At 37.8% G+C, this 19,618-nt stretch overlaps 1 protein-coding gene across 12 annotated transcripts in view; it reads right to left on the reverse strand.

Moving 5' to 3' along the window:
* The window catches only part of APC (APC, WNT signaling pathway regulator), a 134,834-nt gene that overhangs the window by 11,549 nt on the left and 103,667 nt on the right, over positions 1-19,618 (reverse strand). For 6 of the 12 annotated variants that reach the window (XR_003512865.1, XM_027552595.1, XM_027552596.1 and 3 more), the window contains 8 exons: positions 17,928-18,026; positions 15,376-15,754; positions 13,575-13,670; positions 12,244-12,297; positions 8,551-8,690; positions 7,822-7,899; positions 7,175-7,291; positions 1,369-1,583 (listed from right to left, as the gene is read on the reverse strand). Coding sequence is in view for 11 of the 12 variants with exons in the window: in XM_027552595.1 (XP_027408396.1) it covers positions 1,369-1,583; positions 7,175-7,291; positions 7,822-7,899; positions 8,551-8,690; positions 12,244-12,297; positions 13,575-13,670; positions 15,376-15,754; positions 17,928-18,026 (1,178 nt within the window). In the remaining variant the exon portion in view is untranslated. The remainder of the gene's footprint in view (positions 1-1,368; positions 1,584-7,174; positions 7,292-7,821; positions 7,900-8,550; positions 8,691-12,243; positions 12,298-13,574; positions 13,671-15,375; positions 15,755-17,927; positions 18,027-19,618) is intronic. The other 6 variants (XM_027552598.1, XM_027552601.1, XM_027552599.1 and 3 more) reach the window with 3 other exon arrangements.

The raw sequence follows: 19,618 nt of genomic DNA on the forward strand, positions 1-19,618 counted from the left end.
TATATATTTACTTTACATAGTGACAGAATTCCTCAGTTTACTGAGTATAAATATATTATGAAAGCTGAACAGGGACTCTGTGGTAATTTAACATCTGGGTGGGTTCCATAATGTTGACAACAGAGACATCTCAGAAGAGGTAGAGAGAATGAATTAATAGATCTTTACAAAGTCAGGGAACACACTGTAAGCTCAGGTCAACAAAATGACTTTTAGATAATCTCTCTCTGGTTTGAATTTGTAATACTGATACTTCCCCTTATAAGTGGTCTTGGGAAAATTCTGTGTGTAGTTTTTCTAAAACTAAAGTGAAAGTTTTCAAAACATTTAAAAGTAACTATAAAAACAAGAGTTGAGAGCGTAATGAATGTTAGGATCTGAAGAGCTATGGCTTATTTAATGCATGGTAAAATGAAGTTTAACGAGAGCATAGTCAGCTCTGCTGCTAAGTCATGTCAGTCGTATCCGACTCTGTGCGACCCCATAGGCGGCAGCCCAGCAGGCTCCCCCGTCCCTGGGATTCTCCAGGAAAGAACACTGGAGTGGGTATAGTCAGCTCTAGTGGGCTTTAAAACTGATAGGCAAAAAGGTACAATAAGCTTTAGCAATGGTAGCTCTCTCAGCAGTCCAGTAGACACCTGAATGCTTACTGAGTTTAAGAGTTCTTCCATGAGAAGAGGAAAGGGCGGTAAGGCTTGTAGTTTGTGCATCAAAAACTTACAGAAAAGATGTTTACATTCTTTACAAAGCCCTTTTACTACAAGTACCCCATAGTCTTTTTTTGAAAATGAGAGAGGAATAATACAGGATAAAATAAATAAATACACTGTGAAAGATACTATATTTTTGTTGAGATAATGCAAAGCCCAAGTTGTGAAAATGTATGCCTTGCATCTGAGGTGCTCTGTTAGGTTTCACAGTTCTAATAAATTGGATGAATGGCTGTTGGCTGAAAAACATTTTGATTGCTGATGTTATGGCTCCACTAGAAAAATGTGAATCACTGTACTTTCTGGATCATAACCACAGTTTTTTTTTTTTTATAACCTCATATTCCCTTAATCCATACTACATATAGGAAAGGATTTTGTTCTCTGTAATATTTATGGCTTTCATTTTTTATTCTACACATGGGTTATATCTCTCAAGTCTCACTGGTTTATTTTTAGACATCTTTGTGATACTATGAACTTTTATTAGCATAAATGTTAATGAATAAATCAGGTATTAACAGTTAATAGTTTCATTGTCATAAGTGTAATTTGGGTCAGAACTTGCATAATTACACAAAACACTGCTCAGTTAAGTCTTTCTGAAGATATGAATCTTACAAATTCATTTAAAAGTAACAATAAACTCTGTATTTACCTGTGGTCCTCATTTGTAGCTATCAAGCTGGATACATTCCGTAATATCCCACCTCCACTTTCAATAATGGCTAAAGTATTGGTCTGGCTGCGATAAGTGAGAGTGCCAACCAAAAATGCAAGCGCACCATCCACAGCACATATGTCAGCTTTATTCTCAGTGCAGTGTGCTGACAAGTTCCATAAGGCACTCAATACACTTTTGAGGGTTGATTCCTATCAAGAAACAGAATATGTCATCTAGTTAAGAGTTGTAACATCTTAGAACGTCTATGCTTACTTCTATAGAGAAAGCTCTCTCTCTTTTTTAAAAATATCCCCTTGCTGCCCATCCTTTACTGGTAAAGCATTAGGAATGCCTCACTTAAAAAAACTTTCATAAAATACCAAACAGAACTTAAGACAGTGATACCCCATGAAACAAGCAGAACACAACATTAAAACAATGACCATCACATTCATCTAAACAATGAACGTGAAGTGTTAGAGGGCTCACACTTATCTCACAGAAGCTTATACTAGAAAATGAAACAACTGATGTGCATTCTGAAAAGATAATATTTTCAGGATAATATAAACTAGAAAAGACCCTCTAAATGGTGATTTGAAAAGATATCCAGACCTATCATTAAATGAAAAGAGCAAGTTGCAGAGAAGTATGTACAATATTCTGTTTGTATAAAAATACACATCCATATTTATGTGTGGTTGATGCAAAAGTAACAATTTATTAAAATGGAAGCAGACTGGAAATACTCCAATTTCTTAAAATCCTCGAAGAAACAAAGTCATTATAAAAATGAGAACTCCCTGATGTACAGTATCATAGTAAACTGTCAAATTATAACTGCCAGAGAAACACTTTGAGTATGCAATTAAGGATGTTTGGTTAAAACTTGCCATGCTCCTGACAACAGTCTTCTTACTAAAAATCAATCAGGGAACAAACAAACATTCATTAGAAACCTACTCTGTGCCTATCACAGTTACAGGTACTCTAGAGGATACAAACAGAGCAACTGACACTTGCTTTGAAGGTGCTGTTTACTTTGGGGAAAAAAGACAGTAACACTATACTTAAAACCAAGGGCTCTAATGAAAAGACTACTGCCATGGGAACTTAAGTCAAATAAATGAAATAATTTTTGGAGGAGAGCACCTCTGCAGATAAAAAGACATGTACATTCAGAGGAGGCAGGGGAAGTAGAATGAGTAAAGGCATGGAAGTGGGAATAAGCAAGGGAGGACTAAATAACAGAAAGAAGACACAGGAGAAGTCAAAGTCCACGTTGGGAATTTGTGGGAAGTAAGGTCAGACAGGGAAAAGAGGGCCCTGAAAGTCACGGCAAACCTTTTGGGCTCAACCCAATCAAGAGCCATTGTATTCTCTTCTTCAGGATATTAAATGAATAAAATAGATACTATTTACCTTGAGGCAGAGAAGAAATGCTTTCACCACTGAAGAAGTGAAAAGGACAATAGCTCAATTTTAATTATAATGTGATTGAGGAAATGGGACAAAGTATCTTGAGATCAGAAAAAATGGGAACAGTTTAGAGGAGTGAGCTAAACTTACAACTGACCTAGAGATGAGAGTTGAAGGTAGGAAAACAGAAGTTGCTCTCTTTGGGACTACATGTAGGGGGCCAAGGGTTTTGTTTCAAAGAAGCTTTATAGTTAGAGGAGACAAGATGAAACGATTAGATGTGGGAGGTATAGGTAGTCAAAACAAAGGGAGGAGATTCAGTGAGGTATGTGATCAAAGGTATCAAACACAGGTACAGGTAGAAAAGTGATGTCCTAGTTAAGCTATAAATCTAGATTTTTTGTTAGGAGCAAATTTAGAAACGACTGTTAGGAAATGAAGGGCGTGACTACTTGACTACTTGTTCAGGGCTTTGGTTGTCACAGGAGACTCTGAAGAAGTTGGAAGAAGCAATGAAAATGAACATTTTTGTTTTTATTTTCAAAATATTGGGCTTCTTACAGATAAGTGAAACATTAAAAAAGCCTCCTTCTCTATAAGCAGTAGAGACAGTATAGCGGAGAAGAGTAAGGGAGAACAGTTTTGAGTAACAGCAATGCCCAGAGCACAGGGTGCAGGTGAAGGAAAAGACTCTGCTGTGTAGAAGAGGAAGGGCCAGTGAATGAGGGGAAAGAATGCAGGGCACGGGGATATGGAAGGAGTTTTGGTTCTTGTGGTTGTGAGGAGTAAATGAAGTTGAGAATGAAGAGCTGACAAGTTAAAAAGAGAAGGAATGTTCATATTGGCTGTTGCACTGAATGTAGAAAAAGATGGAAAAAATAAATTCTAATACCGTTAACCAGAGCAAGACCAAACCAGAACTGGATAGTATAACTTTCTGATGGGCTAGTTTTTCTAAGATTGGGCTTACATTAAAAAAATTTTTTTTAATTAATTAATTTTAATTGGAGGCTAATTACTTTACACGATTGTAGTGGTTTCTGCCATACATTGACATGAATCAGCCATGGGGGTACATGTGTTCCCCATTCTGAACCCAACTCCCACCTCCCACCTCCCTCCCCATCCCATCCCTCAGGGTCATCCCAGTGCACCAGCCCCGAGCACCCTGTTCTATGCATCAAACCTGGACTGGCGATCTGTTTCACATATGATATTATACATGTTTCAATGCCATTCTCTCAGATCATCCCACTCTCGCCTTCTCCCACAGAGTCCAAAAGTCTGTTCTTTACATCTGTGTCTCTTTTGCTGTCTCTCATATAGAGTCATCATTACCATCTTTCTAAATTCCATATATATGTGTTAATATACTGTATTGGTGTTTTTCTTTCTGACTTACTTCACTCTGTATAATAGGCTCCAGTTTCATCCACCTCATTAGAACTGATTCAAATGCATTCTTTTTAATAGCTGAGTAATATTCCATTGTGTGTATGTACCACAGCTTTCTTATCCATTCGTCTACTGATAGACATCTAGGTTGCTTCCATGTCCTGGCTATTATAAACAGTGCTGTGATGAACACTGGGGTACATGTGTCTCTTTCAATTCTGGTTTTCTCCGTGTTGGGCTTACATTAAAAATTTATAGATGAATTTAGGGAGAAATGATCTTTAATGATCTCTTTCTCATCTATGAGAGAGAAATGATCTATTCTTCCTTTACAAGACAGGCTATATCTTGACATTTATTAAAATCCTCTTTTACACTTTTCAGCAGGCTGTGTCTGTTAATCTAACTTTCTTGGTACGTAGCAATTGGTTTGTATGTAGATCTTTGAGGTCCCCGAGTGATAATACAATGAGCTGCTGCTGCTGCGTCGCTTCACTCGTGTCCGACTCTGTGTGACCCCACAGACGGCAGCTCACCAGGCTCCCCCGTCCCTGGGATTCTCTAGGCAAGAACACTGGAGTGGGTTGCCACTGCCTTCTCCAATGCATGAAAGTGAAAAGTGAAAGTGAAGTTGCTCAGTTGTGTCTGACTCTTAATGACCCCATGGACTGCAGCCCACGAGGCTCCTCTGTCCATGGGAGTTTTCAGGCAAGAGTACTGGAGTGGGGTGCCATTGCCTTCTCTGATACAATGAGCTATTCAACAGCAATACAAGTTCCAATAATCTATACAAAAACATTAAATCTTTCTGAAAATACACAAGGTTGATTAGAAAGAAGTCTTAAAGTGTACATGGCACTAATTTTTTTGTATAATTTTAGTAAGGTATTAAGGCGACCAATAAACTGTACTTTGATCCTCCTCCAATTTCCTTATACTCCTTGTAATCCACCCCCAACCCCAGGCAACTACTGTTCTGATTTCTAACATAACAGATTATTGCAGGTATCAATAGTTCATTCTTTTTTTTTTATATAGCCCAATAGTATTCCACAGTTTATTTACCCATTTACCCACTGATGGTCATTAGAATTTTTTTTCCTAGGTTTTGGCTATCACGAATAATCTTTATGTGAATAACTGTGTGTCTTTGTGTAAATTTAAGTTTTTGTTCCTCATGGGTGGCCAGGTTGTATAGCAGGTAAATGTTAGTTTGAAAACACTGCCAAAAGTTCTCTCAAGCGGGACAGACAGACCTCAGAGATATTGCAGGTATGGTTCCAGACCACTCCAATAAAGCAAATATTGAAATAAAGCAAGTCATGCCATTTTTTTTGGTTTCTCAGTGCATATATAGTTACATTTACACTATACTGTAGTCTATTAACTGTCCAAAAGCATTGTGTATAAAGATGTACATACCTTAACTGAAAAAAATGCTGTCGGGAAAATGGCACTAAAAGACTTGCTTAGTGCAGGCTTGCCACAGACTTTCAATTTACCAAAAATGCAGTATCTGCGAACTGCAATAAAGTGAGGTATGCTTGTATACCATTTAACTTTTCTGCCAGCACTGCAGAAGAATTTCAGCTGTTTAACATCTTGGACAACACATGGTCAATTTTAAAGATTATAACCAATATAATATGTGTAACAGTATCTCACAGCTGTAATCCGTATTTCCCTGATGACTAATGATGCTGAGTATATTTTCAAGTGCTTACTGGCCATTCATAACCTTTTTTCTAGAGTGTGAATACAAGTGTTCTGCTGATTCAGTAGTGTTCTAAAGGTATCTTTATACAAATCCTGAGTATATTTGAACAGTACTGTTTTCTCCCAGTTTTGAGACATAATTGACATGTAGCACTATTTAAGGTAAATGGCATAATGATTTAACTTACATACATCATGAAATGATTACCACAGTGAGTTCAGTGAACATCTATTATCTCATATATATATATATATATGTATATACACATACACAAAAATTAAAGAAACAGCAAACTTTTTCCTTGTGATGAGCACTCAGGACTTACTCTGTTAAAAATTTTCATATATAATGATATGGTAGTGTTAACAACATTTATCATATTGTATATTACATTCTATTATGTATTTATCTTATAACTGGAAGTTTGTACCTCTTGACCACCTTTGAACATTATCTTTATTGCCAGTTACTTAACTGAATATTTTTCTTATTTCTAATAATTTTCCAGTTGATTTTCTTGGAGTTTCCAGGTATAAAACAATGTAATTTAGAAAAAAATACATAAATTAAAAAAATAGCCCCAGACTGAAAAGGAAATTCTGAAGAGAAAAATGTAGGCTCTGGGTCAAGGAGGGCTGGTTGGGTGAAAGGAAGCTCAGATTAGCTAAAAAGACTAGCTTAGCTTAGTTCTTCACAAATTTCAATTAAAAAAAAAATCAGCTTAGTTTCTAAAGTAGATATCCCACCTAGACATTACTTCCTTTTGTGAACAAATTATTATTTGATGGATTTTTCATCTTTGGGTCTGATTACCTCTATAAGGTGACTATTAAAATCTGGGGACTCTGGGAGATTGGGATTTGGGCAGCAAGGAATCATCTGGGGGTGATTCTGTCCCTTTTCTCTTACAGGGGACATCTGTAATAAATGGAGACATTTCTGATTATTATGACTGAGGGGAAGGTATGTCAGCATTTAGTAGGCAACGGCCAGGAATGCTGCTAAACATCCTACAAGGCACAGATCAGTACCCCCAAACAAAGACTTATCTGTCCAAGATGTCAACAGAGCTGCAACACCCCGATTTACACTAGGTCACCTTGTACAGTCTTGTCTGCCTTAATACTTGCAGAGTTTGGAGCAGTCTAAGTCTTGGGATTGGTAAGCTAAGAGGGTCAGAAATTAGTGAGTCTCAGAGGTGGGAGAGGGCAGTGAAAAAGTATCCAAAGATGAAATGCATATGGTAATACCAAAAGTTCTCAAAGGTACCTTTTTCACTTCCAAAGCACATTCCATCAATGCTTTCACACTTCCAACTTCACGCAAAGTCTTTTTACTATTTACATCTGCTCTCCAAGACAGATTCCTCAAAACACTCGCAATAACCTGCAAATGGATCAATTTTAGAATAGTTTGTTTATAAAATTATTTATACTAGTTGCTTTCTTGCTCTTAATGTTAAAAGTAAGACTGCGTGCATGTGTATTAAGCTGTTTCAGTCGTGTCTGACTCTTTGTAACCCTATAGACTGTAGCCCACCAGGCTCCTCTGTCCATGGGACTGTGCAGCCAAGAATACTGGAATGGACTGCCATGCCCTCCTCCAGGGCATCTTCCTGACCCAGAGATCAAACCCGTGTCTCTTATGTCTCCTGCACTGGCAGGCGGGTTCTTTAGCACAGGTACCACCTGGGAAGCCCAAAAGTAACAGTAGAAATCTATCAACAAATACATTTCTTCTTAAAGCTGATATAAGCCAAAAGGAAGTCTAGAATAAAATCTTTGCCTCTATTCTGGTGTTAATGCAGCCACAATTTAAACATGAGATGCTGAATACTGAGTCACAGCTTACATTAACCTAAGTCAGGGTGTTAAGCCACTAATATCCAAGAAAACCACGTGGAATCTGAGGAGTACCTGCTGCAAGTCCTCGCTTTCAGACTGGAGCTGAGCCACGAGCGCTCTCATGCAGCCTTTCATAGAGCAGAGAGTAGCCTGGAAAGTCAAGGGTTACACAGCGTTAGTAGCAAGGCAACCTGCAGCCACCCATAAAAGAACTAGAACCATCAATTACATAAATAAAAGACAAATACCCTCCTAATCCTTTGCAATATTCATTCCTTTCTTGGCAAACTGGAAAAATAAAGTGAATAAATAATAAGAAATGATAAGAAAAGGGTTTGAATGTAAAGTCTTTTATTTGGATGGAACTAATATGTGTTTGACACTTTCACCAATCAAGATTTCCAGATTTTTGCTGTCATTCCCAAGAACAGTATTTTTTTTTTTTTAATTACTTTTTGGCCTCACTAGGCGGTATATGGGATCCTAGTTCCCCAATCAGGGATTGAACCTGTGTCCCTTACAGTGAAAGAGTGGAGTCTGAACTGCGGGACCGCCAGGGAAGTCTGCCCAGGAACAGAATTTTAAATGTGATTACGTAAGTTCCCGTCTGTGTTCCATCTTTTGCCTTTGTTTAGGCATTAGACATCAAACAAGTACGGATATGCAGTGGAATATAAAGTACAGGTTTTTATGAGTCAGTGTTTAATGACGAGAGTGACAAGAAAGTCAGTGAAAAGTAGTCTGTACGAAAAAAAAGCTCATACCAGAGCCATCTTAAGAAATGGATCTTATAAAACATACCTTGTTGGCTACATCTCCGAAAGTCAAGTTTGTCAAAGCCATTCCTGCATATCGTCTTAAAGTAATACTGTAGTGGTCATTAGTAAGCCCATACATTTCACAGTCCACTTGCAATAATTCTGCAATGGCCTGTAGTCCCCCTAATTTAAAAAGGGCAAGAGGAAGAAGTCAATAATCTAAAATAACACAAATGGGTACCAAGTTTATAAATTACTAGAGAAAAATCTCAAAGAATGAGTTTAATTCTGTCTTCAGAATTACAAGCTACAAAAAATGTTATAAGGCACTCGTGTAATATACTTATCAAGTACAAGTGACAACTACTTCATTTGCTGCCAGTTTCTCCACCCTCCAGCCCCCTGTCTTACTGAGTAAGATGAATATTATACTCTATTTACTGCAATACACTGTATCCTGTCAAGGAAGAAGAAGACTATATTCTACTATTAGGTCCTCCTGAATGTAAGCAGAAAAAGGTAACTTTATTACTAGGACTTTATAAAAACATTCTTCACTGTCACACACTATGGCCTAATTACTTTAATATATTTTTATCTCCAAAATAATTTTTAGTATCATTAGGAATACTAAAACTTCTAAGTGAAATAGTGCATGAAGCAAAGTTTATTTCTTTTTTATGAAAAAGAATTACCTGTTCAACTTATTACTAAGCTGAATAGAACCATTTTTATGGTTTTTCTTTTTAAATTCTTTCTTTTCTTTGATACACACAAAGTGTCAAATACCAATACTAGGATTTAGTATCTTCTCTCCCCTTGATTCCCACCACTGGGTATACTTAACAATGCCTACAGTGGTCAACAGTAGGCAGGCAAGGAGAAAAATGAAGGGAGAGGAAAAGACATAAAGGAAGGGGTAGCAGAAAGACAACACAAAACAGAAGGACAAAAGGTGAAGCAAAATGGTGAGGGAGTGAATAAAAATAAAAATAAAAATGCATATGGAAGTTATTAAAAATATTCATCATCATCAATATTAATCATTATGAAACTGGAGATACTGTTAGCTGAGACAGAAAAAGAGATGATGAACATAAACAGGCAGTTCCTGGATACTGGAAGTCTAAACTGTCAGGTCATTAATCTGAAAGAGGATCTGTACATTCATCATTTTTGTAAATGATCTAGAAGGATCAGTATGCAGAGCAATAAGCAAGTTTGCAAAACAGACCAAGTTCAATTCTGGGTCAAGAATGCCAAGCCAGGGATTTAACTCTTGGAACATTTGTGTAAATCTTTATAACTGGCACCAATGACAGATAAGTCTGAATGTAGGTAAATAAAAATTAATTTGGTTAAGGAAAAGCCAAACCATATTTAGGAAGATTTTCCTCCATCCACCCATGATGATAGGAAAGATAAACAGCCCATGAACAAAACAGCCCATGAACAAAACAACCAATGTCTTTATGGAGCTTACAGATTAGCACAGACAGCCACTGAACAACTAATTTAAATGTCATGATTGTGTAGAAGCACGGGGCATGATAACAGGCAAACCTAACGTAGACTGGAAGGATCAAGAAAGTGGCTGAGGAACTAAGATTTAACTTGAGACTTAAAGGATGAATGACCATCTAAAAGGGGTAGAGGAGAAACAATACGGAAGCATCTCAAGCAGATAAAATAGCACATGTAAAGGCTGATGGGCCTGAAACATTAATATACAGCAACAAGGAGGGGCTACAAAAATGCCAGGTAATACAAGACTTTGTGTACCTCACCAAGGATCTAATGCAGGAGAAAAGAATAATTAGATGTATGTTCTAAACAGATTCCTATGATTAAGGCTATAGAAATGATTACTACTGGAAGTGGGGAGCCAAGTAAGATAAACTATGGGAGACCAGGAGTGAAGAAAGAGGCTTTGCTTGTGCTGGGGATAAAAAGAAGAGCAGTGGGGGAAGATATATTTGAGAACCAGAATTAAAGCAGTTAGCAGATACAGGGGACAGGAACAGAGTCCAAGATGTCTTCTAAGATTCCGGCTTCAGCAAGTGGGTTGACGGGAAGGCTACTGTCTGAGAAAAGGAACCCTGGTCAAGAGATAGTTTTGGGGATGGGGGAGACAGACTCAGTTTCTGTCAACTCAGTCAGAAATGTCTGAAAAATCATCTGGGTGAAAATGCTGGAGGAGCAGTATGAAAATGTGTGTAAATCTCAGGAGAGAGAATGTGGATTAAGATGTGAGTTTGAAAAACACTGTCAGGGAAGCCATGTAGTAGAGCATATAGCCTAGGGAGAGTGGAAGAAAGCCGAGTACAGAGCTTCAGAAAATTCCACCATTTAATCCTTCAGCAAAGGAGGAGGAACTAGAGTCTTGACTAGGAAACAGACCTGGGAGTCACTGTTGACTTAAAGACAGTAGCCTTGTGTACTGATCAGATCACCAAATGTTGAGGATTATAAACCGGACCATCAAAGCCATACAGAGCACACTCTGCTTCATGCCTACATAAAATCCTGCCTGGCACAGCAGCATCTGTGACACTGTTCTAAGAAAGTAACATGTGAAATAATCTCAAGAACCTCCCAAGAAGGCCCTTGACTACTTTTGTATGGGAAAACCAAAAATCTTAGGACTTGATTCTGAAAAAGAACAACATTATTAATGCCAATGATGAAGAACGTGCTAATGAAAAAAGAACATTCAATAAAACTTAGCGTATTAGATAGAAGAGAGAGACCCTTTATGATTTCCAGGAGTTAAAAAAAACTTCCAGTGAACTGTAAGGCAAAGAATCTATATACTTTAAAAATGGATTCACAAAAATACGATGTGAATTCATGACAGATAGGAAAAAAACTGGTTGCCCTAAGAAATACTAGGATGTTTCAAGGTAATGTAAAGGTCATGAGCACATCCTTCCACATTATCTTGGTGTCTGTGTTAGAGAATAGTGGTCTGGATGAACCAAATATTATCGCGTATGGTATCTCATAACCTTATTGATAGTAGATGATCAATGTCTTCAGATGACATTTACCAAAATCCTTAAACTTATCAAAACAAGATAGTAGAAAGATGACAGAATTTTTAAAAAGTATATTACTTTTCTTTTACTTGGTTTAGATAGTCACCATTAGCATGAAATACCTCATTCTAAAATAAGTAGGGCTCAGCAACAATATTCTATATATTGGTAGTTTCACAAAATTTCCTGGTCGTAAGAATCAGGTGGGCCACTTCCTAGATTTGATTCCTAGGTCCCCTGCTCTGGAGATTCTATTTTCCTAAGCTTGCTTACCATGGGCCAGAGAAGTACACGTTCTGACCACTGCCCCTGGTGATCATTATCATCTAGTCTGGGAAACACCAATGCATATGTCTGGAAATTAATAAATGTGTACATTCCTGGTATTATAGTCTAAAACTTGCAACACTAATAGTTGCAAACTTAAATGACCCTAACAGTTGTAGAATTTTCTTGCATCTACAAAAGACAGTCCTAGCTGACTGGGCTTAGGAATTTTTCTTCATCTGCTTGGGACTTCTTTCCTCCTATCCCTCATTGTCAGATCCCTTGTGCTACCTGACTGTATCTATCCACAGTCTACACACCTTGTTCCTTCTTTGGCTCCAACGCAAAGTCAGAGGCTAAGAGTGAGAAGGTAATCGCCTGTGGCTACATCCCCACAGTCACACCCCCAGAGGCCCCGTCCTGCTCCTCACCTGAAAGCCCCTGCCCTAGCTCCTGGGATGAAATGCCCCGGGTAGCCTTCCTACCTGAAGAAGGAAGAGGAACAAACACTGAGTCTAGATTTTACTTGGAAATTCAGATGATTAATGTGGGTCAGTCCTAGTCTACAGTTCATTGGAACACAGGGACATTTAGAAAAAACATTTGTGGGAGCTTAAAACTGGATTAGTTTTCCTGTTTGTTCATTATTTTCCCCATTATTATGAGTGTTAAAAAAAAAAAACAAAAAACACCCAAACTTGAAATTTCACCAGTGCTGGATTGTATTGAGGAGGGGAGAACTCACAAGTGCATACTCAATTTCACAGGAACCTAGGGAAAAAGGAAAGAGAATCAAGCGGCCTAGGGCCTGTGGGGGGCAGGTGGAGACCAAGTACACACAGCCTCCCAAAATGAGATCTGAAGGAGACAGCACTCATTTCCAGCCGTTCAGGTTCTCTGTGATTTAAGCGACTCACGACTTTGTCACTTGTAAGATAAATGATGAATGAAAATGGCAAGGGTGGCAGGGATACAAAGCGGGGGCTGGAATGAAAGGTAACGTAAACAGCACAACAGGCAAGGGCACAGCCACACTAAGACGCAGACTCAGCGCCTGCTTCTCGCTTGTGGCACAACGAAAGCGATCCGGGTTCACAGGAGATGGCTCAGCATGACGCAACTTATAAATACCACACGTGCAAAATGAACCTAGAAGTCAAAGAGAAACCATCTCATGAAAAATGGGGGCCACAGAGGCAGGTGTGATAAGGTTCAGAGTATGTGAGAACACATCCTAAGAGTAATCCTTCCAAAATTAATGGAATATTTTCTAACAAATTAGAGGATAATGCTTTTCCATTATTAATGAGTTTCAGAGATACCAGCCACGCTGCTTATCATGAAAACCCAGTAAAGTACGGATAACCATGAAGATAAATGAGTCTTAATAATAATTCCTTCCCGTGTCCATCAGAAGTGACTGAGTTCAAGAATAATTACAAAGCTCCGTATCATCACATCTCAAAACGATTCAAATTACCCTCCCACCGACTGGCACCCAGGGTCCACCTTGACAATATTGGCAAGAGTGCCCGTTTATTTCTTTTTGCCCATCCCTGGCTAAGATTTTAGAAACCCAAGTTAGGTTATGAAAGGGTAGCAGTTTCTGTCACTTAGGACATTGTCTTCTCTGGAAACCAGAGTCACTTGCTACAAGGAGGAAGCAGATGGTAATAGAAGTTAGTGGCCTTATACACTAATTCAACAACAACGAAAAATCGTCAGGATTCTTCTATGGCATTAAGAAACATTTTTATCTTACCAAGCTCATTCATGGCATGTCTATGCTCTTCATCAAACGAAAGCTTCATTAGAACACAGACAGCAGGGCAGATCTGATGTTCAACAGGAGCTGGCACTGAAAAGTAAAATGGACATAAGCCATGATGCTTTGTTTTCTCAAAGTAGTGATGTTCATTATACCTAAAAAATACTCAGTTGGCTGATAGACTTCTCATGCATGGTAGCTTAGTGAATCAACAAGTATTTGCTGAAGAGATGAATAGATACTACACACACGGAAAGGAAAATATAGGTAAAGCGCTTTTCTTGGTTCCATAAAAATGTTTACCTCTCATCAGCCTTTGACCAAGTCTGTTGGACTAACTCCCATGTAGGTTTATGCTATAATTCAATTAATAACTTAAAAATTATATTGGTTATTTGAAATAATAAAAACATTTTGGTATAAAACTATTTATAATCTCTGTTTTCAACTGAAAGGCACATGGCTGTATAGAAATGTATAGAGAAACCTAGTGCAACTCTAGTAGCGAAAGCTTATTATATAGATACCAGACAGTAAATGAAAATTTAAAGGGAAAGTGTCTACAAAAATGTACTTGCACATTTAATATTATGCATAAAGTTTCAAAACTGTTAATTGAAATAAAAATTTAAAAACCAATCTATTTTTCAGAAGTAATAATATTTATTCTATTTAACTTTTCTGAAAACAGGTATTAAGAGCACACAATACAAGTCATTACATAATTGTGGACAGCAAAAGAAAACAATCCAGAAAGATAATGTTTTCCCAGGAAAGCAACTTATTAATTCTCCCTAGCCCTAGGATAAACAGAAAGGACATTTCTGCTATATTCTTATTGTTGAAAAATTTTTAATTTTTAATAAATTCACCTTTATACCTAACCCTAAGAGAAATCTACTAAATCTTTATAGATCAAGTTCTCATCATCAGTCTTTCTCCTGCTCCCCCAATCAAGATATTGATTCGATGGTCCTTTGTTGTGTGTATGTCTATGTATGGGTTCTTCTCAGGTGAAAGGAGCTCTTACCTTCTATACTTACTGCTTTTGGTTCTTCCTATAGGAATGAAGTAAGTTATCTCCCCAAGGGTCCCAACTCCCATGATCCCTGCTCCTGGGGGAGAGGGTTTCTCCCTGAGAAAAGAGCTGGGTGGCTGATCACCCCAGCAACTAGGGCCCCAAGGCCTGAAGACAGATGGTGCAGTGGGAAGAACACTGAGCTGAGAGTCAGGAGGTCTGGCCTCTGATCCTAGATCCACCACCCACCACCTATCTGTGAAGCCACAGGCAAGTCTTTTAGCCACCCTGAACCTCAGTCTCTTCATCTATAAAATGAAGATGGTAATCTCTTCCCTTGCTACTTCACAAGCTTGTTGTAAGGATCAAATAATGGATATAACACAGCTCTGCATCCACTAAGTGATGTGCGAATAAGAGAGAATGGCTTGGTCACTCATAGCTGAAGGAACTTATGTAAAGTCACTTTCCTGAGCTTAATCTCGAGAGAAGGAGAACATAATCACTCAAGTTCTTTCTAGATCAACTATGCTATGACTACTTAAGTCTACTTTGATTTTCTGTTCTTTTCTGGTTGCACTGTAGTACACACAACATTTTCCTGTGCTAATTTTTTCCCTAAAGAAATAGAGAAATTAAGCTTTAAACTATGTGAGCAGTGTAGGTAGCTAATATGAATTTCCCACTCTGATTCATAAAGACACCATCCTAATTAAAAAACTTTTCATTTCAAAAACTTTTACATTTGCTTTGTCACATGCACCATAGGGAACATACTTGGATTTTTGTCCTGGTCCATGCCTTGTTCATGGGCTTCCTGCCACTCCCAACAGGTTTCACAGTAAGCTCGTATCTGTTCCAAAAGATGAAGGACTCGGATTTCACGCCTGCCTCTCTTGTCATCAGGCTGTGAGTGAATGATGTTGTGGAGTGCTGCACTGGCCCTGGCCCGAGCCTCTTTACTGCCCCGGGAATTTCCCAACAACACAGAGTCTTTGTCATTGCCATGTAAAAGCTGGATGAGGAGAGGAAGACATCCAGACTGTCGCATGGATATACAGCTGTCTTGGGAGCTAGACATAGCTAGCAAAGTTCGCGACATATCATCCTTATCATGAGTACCAAGCATTGACAACAATGAATACACCATTTCCACCTGTGGGCCAAATGAGTTTAGAAACAAAATTATGACTTTAATAGCCAAAAGCCAACACCAATGAAGTGATGAATGGGGATATTAATTGTAACTCAAACAAAAACAGAAACAAAAACAAAAATCTCTTTCTAGGATGAAGTAATGAGCATCATTTCAAAATCCATATGCTATAATCATTATCACCGTCTTGTTTATAAGTAAATATTAGTAGTGCTAGTATATGGTCATAAGGAGACATAGGTTCTTGCATACCTAAACTGCTATTGTCTGAATCAGTGGGTGATAGTCCGTTATTATAACGAAAGACAATCAACTGATTTCTCTTTCTCTCACATCTCCCCCACCCACCACACATACACACACACACCTACTGACACACACAGAGTAAGAAATGTGGTTTATCTAAAATTCTTTACACAATTAAAAATTTTACTTTTTAAAATCTACAACCATAATCAATAAAGAGAAAATATTTTTTAGCAATTACTATTTACTAAGTACTAGTTCTCAGCAATTGCTAACCCTCACCAGATTATAATATTCTTAAAATTATGATGTCTCCCTTATACATGTAAAAGTATCTTGTCATAAAAAGAATGCCCTGATCATATAGGGATACAAAGTCACTATTCTTATTCAATTTTTTTTTTTGAAGCAGCTGGTAAGCATCATCACTCCCTTACTGTAAACTTAAGAACTGACTCAGAAGCAGACTAGAAACAGGAAACAGCACCCAGTCATCCTGTCCTGTGATCAACAGCAATTTTTTAAAGCAAGAGCTACTGCATAAAAGTTGAGCATCTTATCTATATCTATCTATCATATCTATAAATTAGCGGTTCCAAACCAGGGGCAACTTTAGCCACCTTGAGACTCTTCTGACAATATCTTGGAGAAATTTTTGGCCATCACACTTTGGGAGGAAACACTTTGGGCCTTCAGTGGGTGAAGACCAGGGATGCTGCTAAACACCCTACAATGCAATGAGGAATTATCCAGCCAATAATGCTGAGGCTGAGAAATTGTACTCTAAATGTGTATACACACTACTCTTAGATTTATAAGTTTTATTAGGAAGGCAGTACAGGATTGCCTTCCTAATGGGAAGAAAAAAAAAGGCTTTCAAATTCTGACTCCACTATTTGCAAGTGAGCTGTGTGACACAACCAAGTTATCTGAGTTCTCTGAGGTCCAGCTGTCTCAGTTGCAAAATGGAATAATTTACCTAATAGGGTTTTCTTTGTGAAGATTAAATAAAGTAACACATGTATAGGACAGTAACTGGCATTCAAAAATGTAGTCAGGTCTTAATATCATCGTGCATAAATCACTCCAAAAGGAAATGGTATTCAAGCTGCCAGTTTTCAAGTAACAGAACTCTTAAATATTAAAGGTTTTCTTTATAGTAAAAACTACTCATTGATGTTGGACAGATTGGGGTGGAATTCTAATTTAATTACCATCTTTTTGGCTTCAGTATTCTCATTCAAAAGAGGGGCAAGAGTAATACATTCAAAGGGTTTCTGAAGAAATCAGAGATAATAAACGTACAACTCTTAGCAGTTACTGGCATACTAAGTAGTATCCTAAGCAGTAACTGTTGTGAGTTACTAAAAGGATTAAGCTTTATATTAATAATATCACTGCTACTCTAAAATTCGTTTCTTAAATCGACATTTGTCACGTAATGCTTTTCCTCAGAGCCATTACTAAAGTAAAGAAAGAGTATGTAGAATATGCTATGAAAACAAGGAAGTATTTAGACGTAATGGAAAATATACTGTTTAAAAAACAGTCCCTGTGCTCCAAATGTACTGATTCAAAGGAGGCAGACAGACTGCATGGGTAGGCAAGAGGGCCCTGGAAATCAGAAAACGTTTTGTAAAGAAGGAAAGCCCAAGAAGAGTTCTGAAGGCTGGCGAGGACTCCTGACGGTCATCTTGCAGTGGGGTGGGAAGTGAAGGGGTTAGAAAGTAATGGGAGGGGAGGGCTTGGGGCAGCAAGCCAGCTTCTGGGCTGGACCTTAGGATACTTGCAGAGAACTGGCTGTCATTTCTTTAAGAGACTATTATGATGGAAACAAAAGAATTCTTTAGCTAAATTTAAAAGAAGAATGAAGAATGTTTTAATAAAGTACTCAGAGTTCTAGCAACAAGACTTTATAATCTATTACCTTGGTTCCCAGATGACTCGTCAGCCTTCGAGGAGCAGAATGTGTGCTACTAGAACTCAAAACACTGGCTGTTTCATGATCTATTCGTGTAGTTGAACCCTAGAAATTAAGCAAATTATAGACAGTATAATTTATATTATAGATATATGTAGCTAGCTTCATGTTAAGATACTCCAAATGAACTGTCATTAGGGTAAATAGCTAAATATACCATTAAAGTGTGAACATTTATAACTGCTCAAAATGAGTATTTTTATATATAAAGGAGTAGAATTTAGAGAAACACTGAAGGAAAAAAAAAACTGTTGCAAAAGACAAAGTACCAAACACTGAAGAAATTCTAAGAGTAATATTCTTTCCCAAATCAAAAGGCATGAAACCACATTCAGTTAAATATAAATTGGTTGGTAGAAAGCTCCACTGAGTAATGAAATGCTCTGAATTAGCACAAAACTAATTGAATTGGGTACACTCCAAGTTCTCCAGGAGCTGAGAGCAGAGAGAAGACTGCTTGAAACTTCTATTGGAGAAAGACATGAAAAAATAAATAACTGCACTGAGATGTCTAAAGGGACTAATATGGGGAACAAGTTAGAAGTTAATATAGGCAGAACACTCTTTGACATAAATAGTAGCAATATTTTTTTGGATCTGTCTCCTAAGACAAAAGAAATAAAAGTAAAAATAAACAAATGGAACCCAACTAAACTTAAAAGCTGCTGCGTGGCAATGGAAACCACAGACACAACAAAAAGACAAACTAGAGAATGGGAGAAAATATTTGCAAATGATGTGAGCAACAAGGAATTAAAATCCAAAGTATTTAAATAGCTTATAAGACTCAATATCAAAAAAACAAAAAACCCAATCAAAAAATGTGCAGAAGACCTGAATAGACATTTCTCCAAAGAAGACATACAGGCACAAGAAAAGATGCTCAATATCACCATTTATTACAGAAATACAAATTGAAACGAGATACCATTCTCATAGCTGCCAGAATGGCTATTATTAAAAAAAAAGTTTTAAGAGAAAAATACATTTATAAATAAAACTGTAGGAAAAAACTCTAAATGTGAAACTCACTTAACTGTATATTTAAAATAGGTACATTTTACTGTATGTTACTCTTTACTCAATAAAGTTTATTTTTAAGAATCATAAGTTGAGAGGTCTTTTTTATGTCTCCTCAGATAAAAGGATGAAGACCTACCTATTCATACACACACTGGGAAATCTAGGGTTAGATTAAGGAAACTAGCAGAGTCCCAGACAGGCTAGCCTTTCTGGACTCCACTCCTTCTGCAGGTCTGGATGCTTTATGTTGATTAATCTTCTAGGGTTATTTCTCAATTAGAAGCAGCAGGGTAGCACCCTCTGGGCAGGAGAAGGGGCAGAACAGACAGACATCTCCTTCCACTGTCACCAGCTACCGTATGCTTCTGAAACAGTATTTCAGTTCACATACATGCAAACAACAAACATTTACTGAGCTCCTGCTCCTTTCTTCAGTTCAGTTCAGTTCAGTTGCTCAATCATGTCTGACTCTCTGCAACCCTGTGGACTGTGGCACGCCAGGCCTCCCTGTCCATCACCAACTCCCAGAGCTGGCTCAAACTCACGTTCTCAGTGATGCCATCCAACCATCTCATCCTCTGTCGTCCCCTTCTCCTCCTGCCCTCAATCTTTCC

Source organism: Bos indicus x Bos taurus, chromosome 10, assembly GCF_003369695.1.
Source record: "Bos indicus x Bos taurus breed Angus x Brahman F1 hybrid chromosome 10, Bos_hybrid_MaternalHap_v2.0, whole genome shotgun sequence".
In the NCBI taxonomy this organism is placed as follows: domain Eukaryota; kingdom Metazoa; phylum Chordata; class Mammalia; order Artiodactyla; family Bovidae; genus Bos; species Bos indicus x Bos taurus.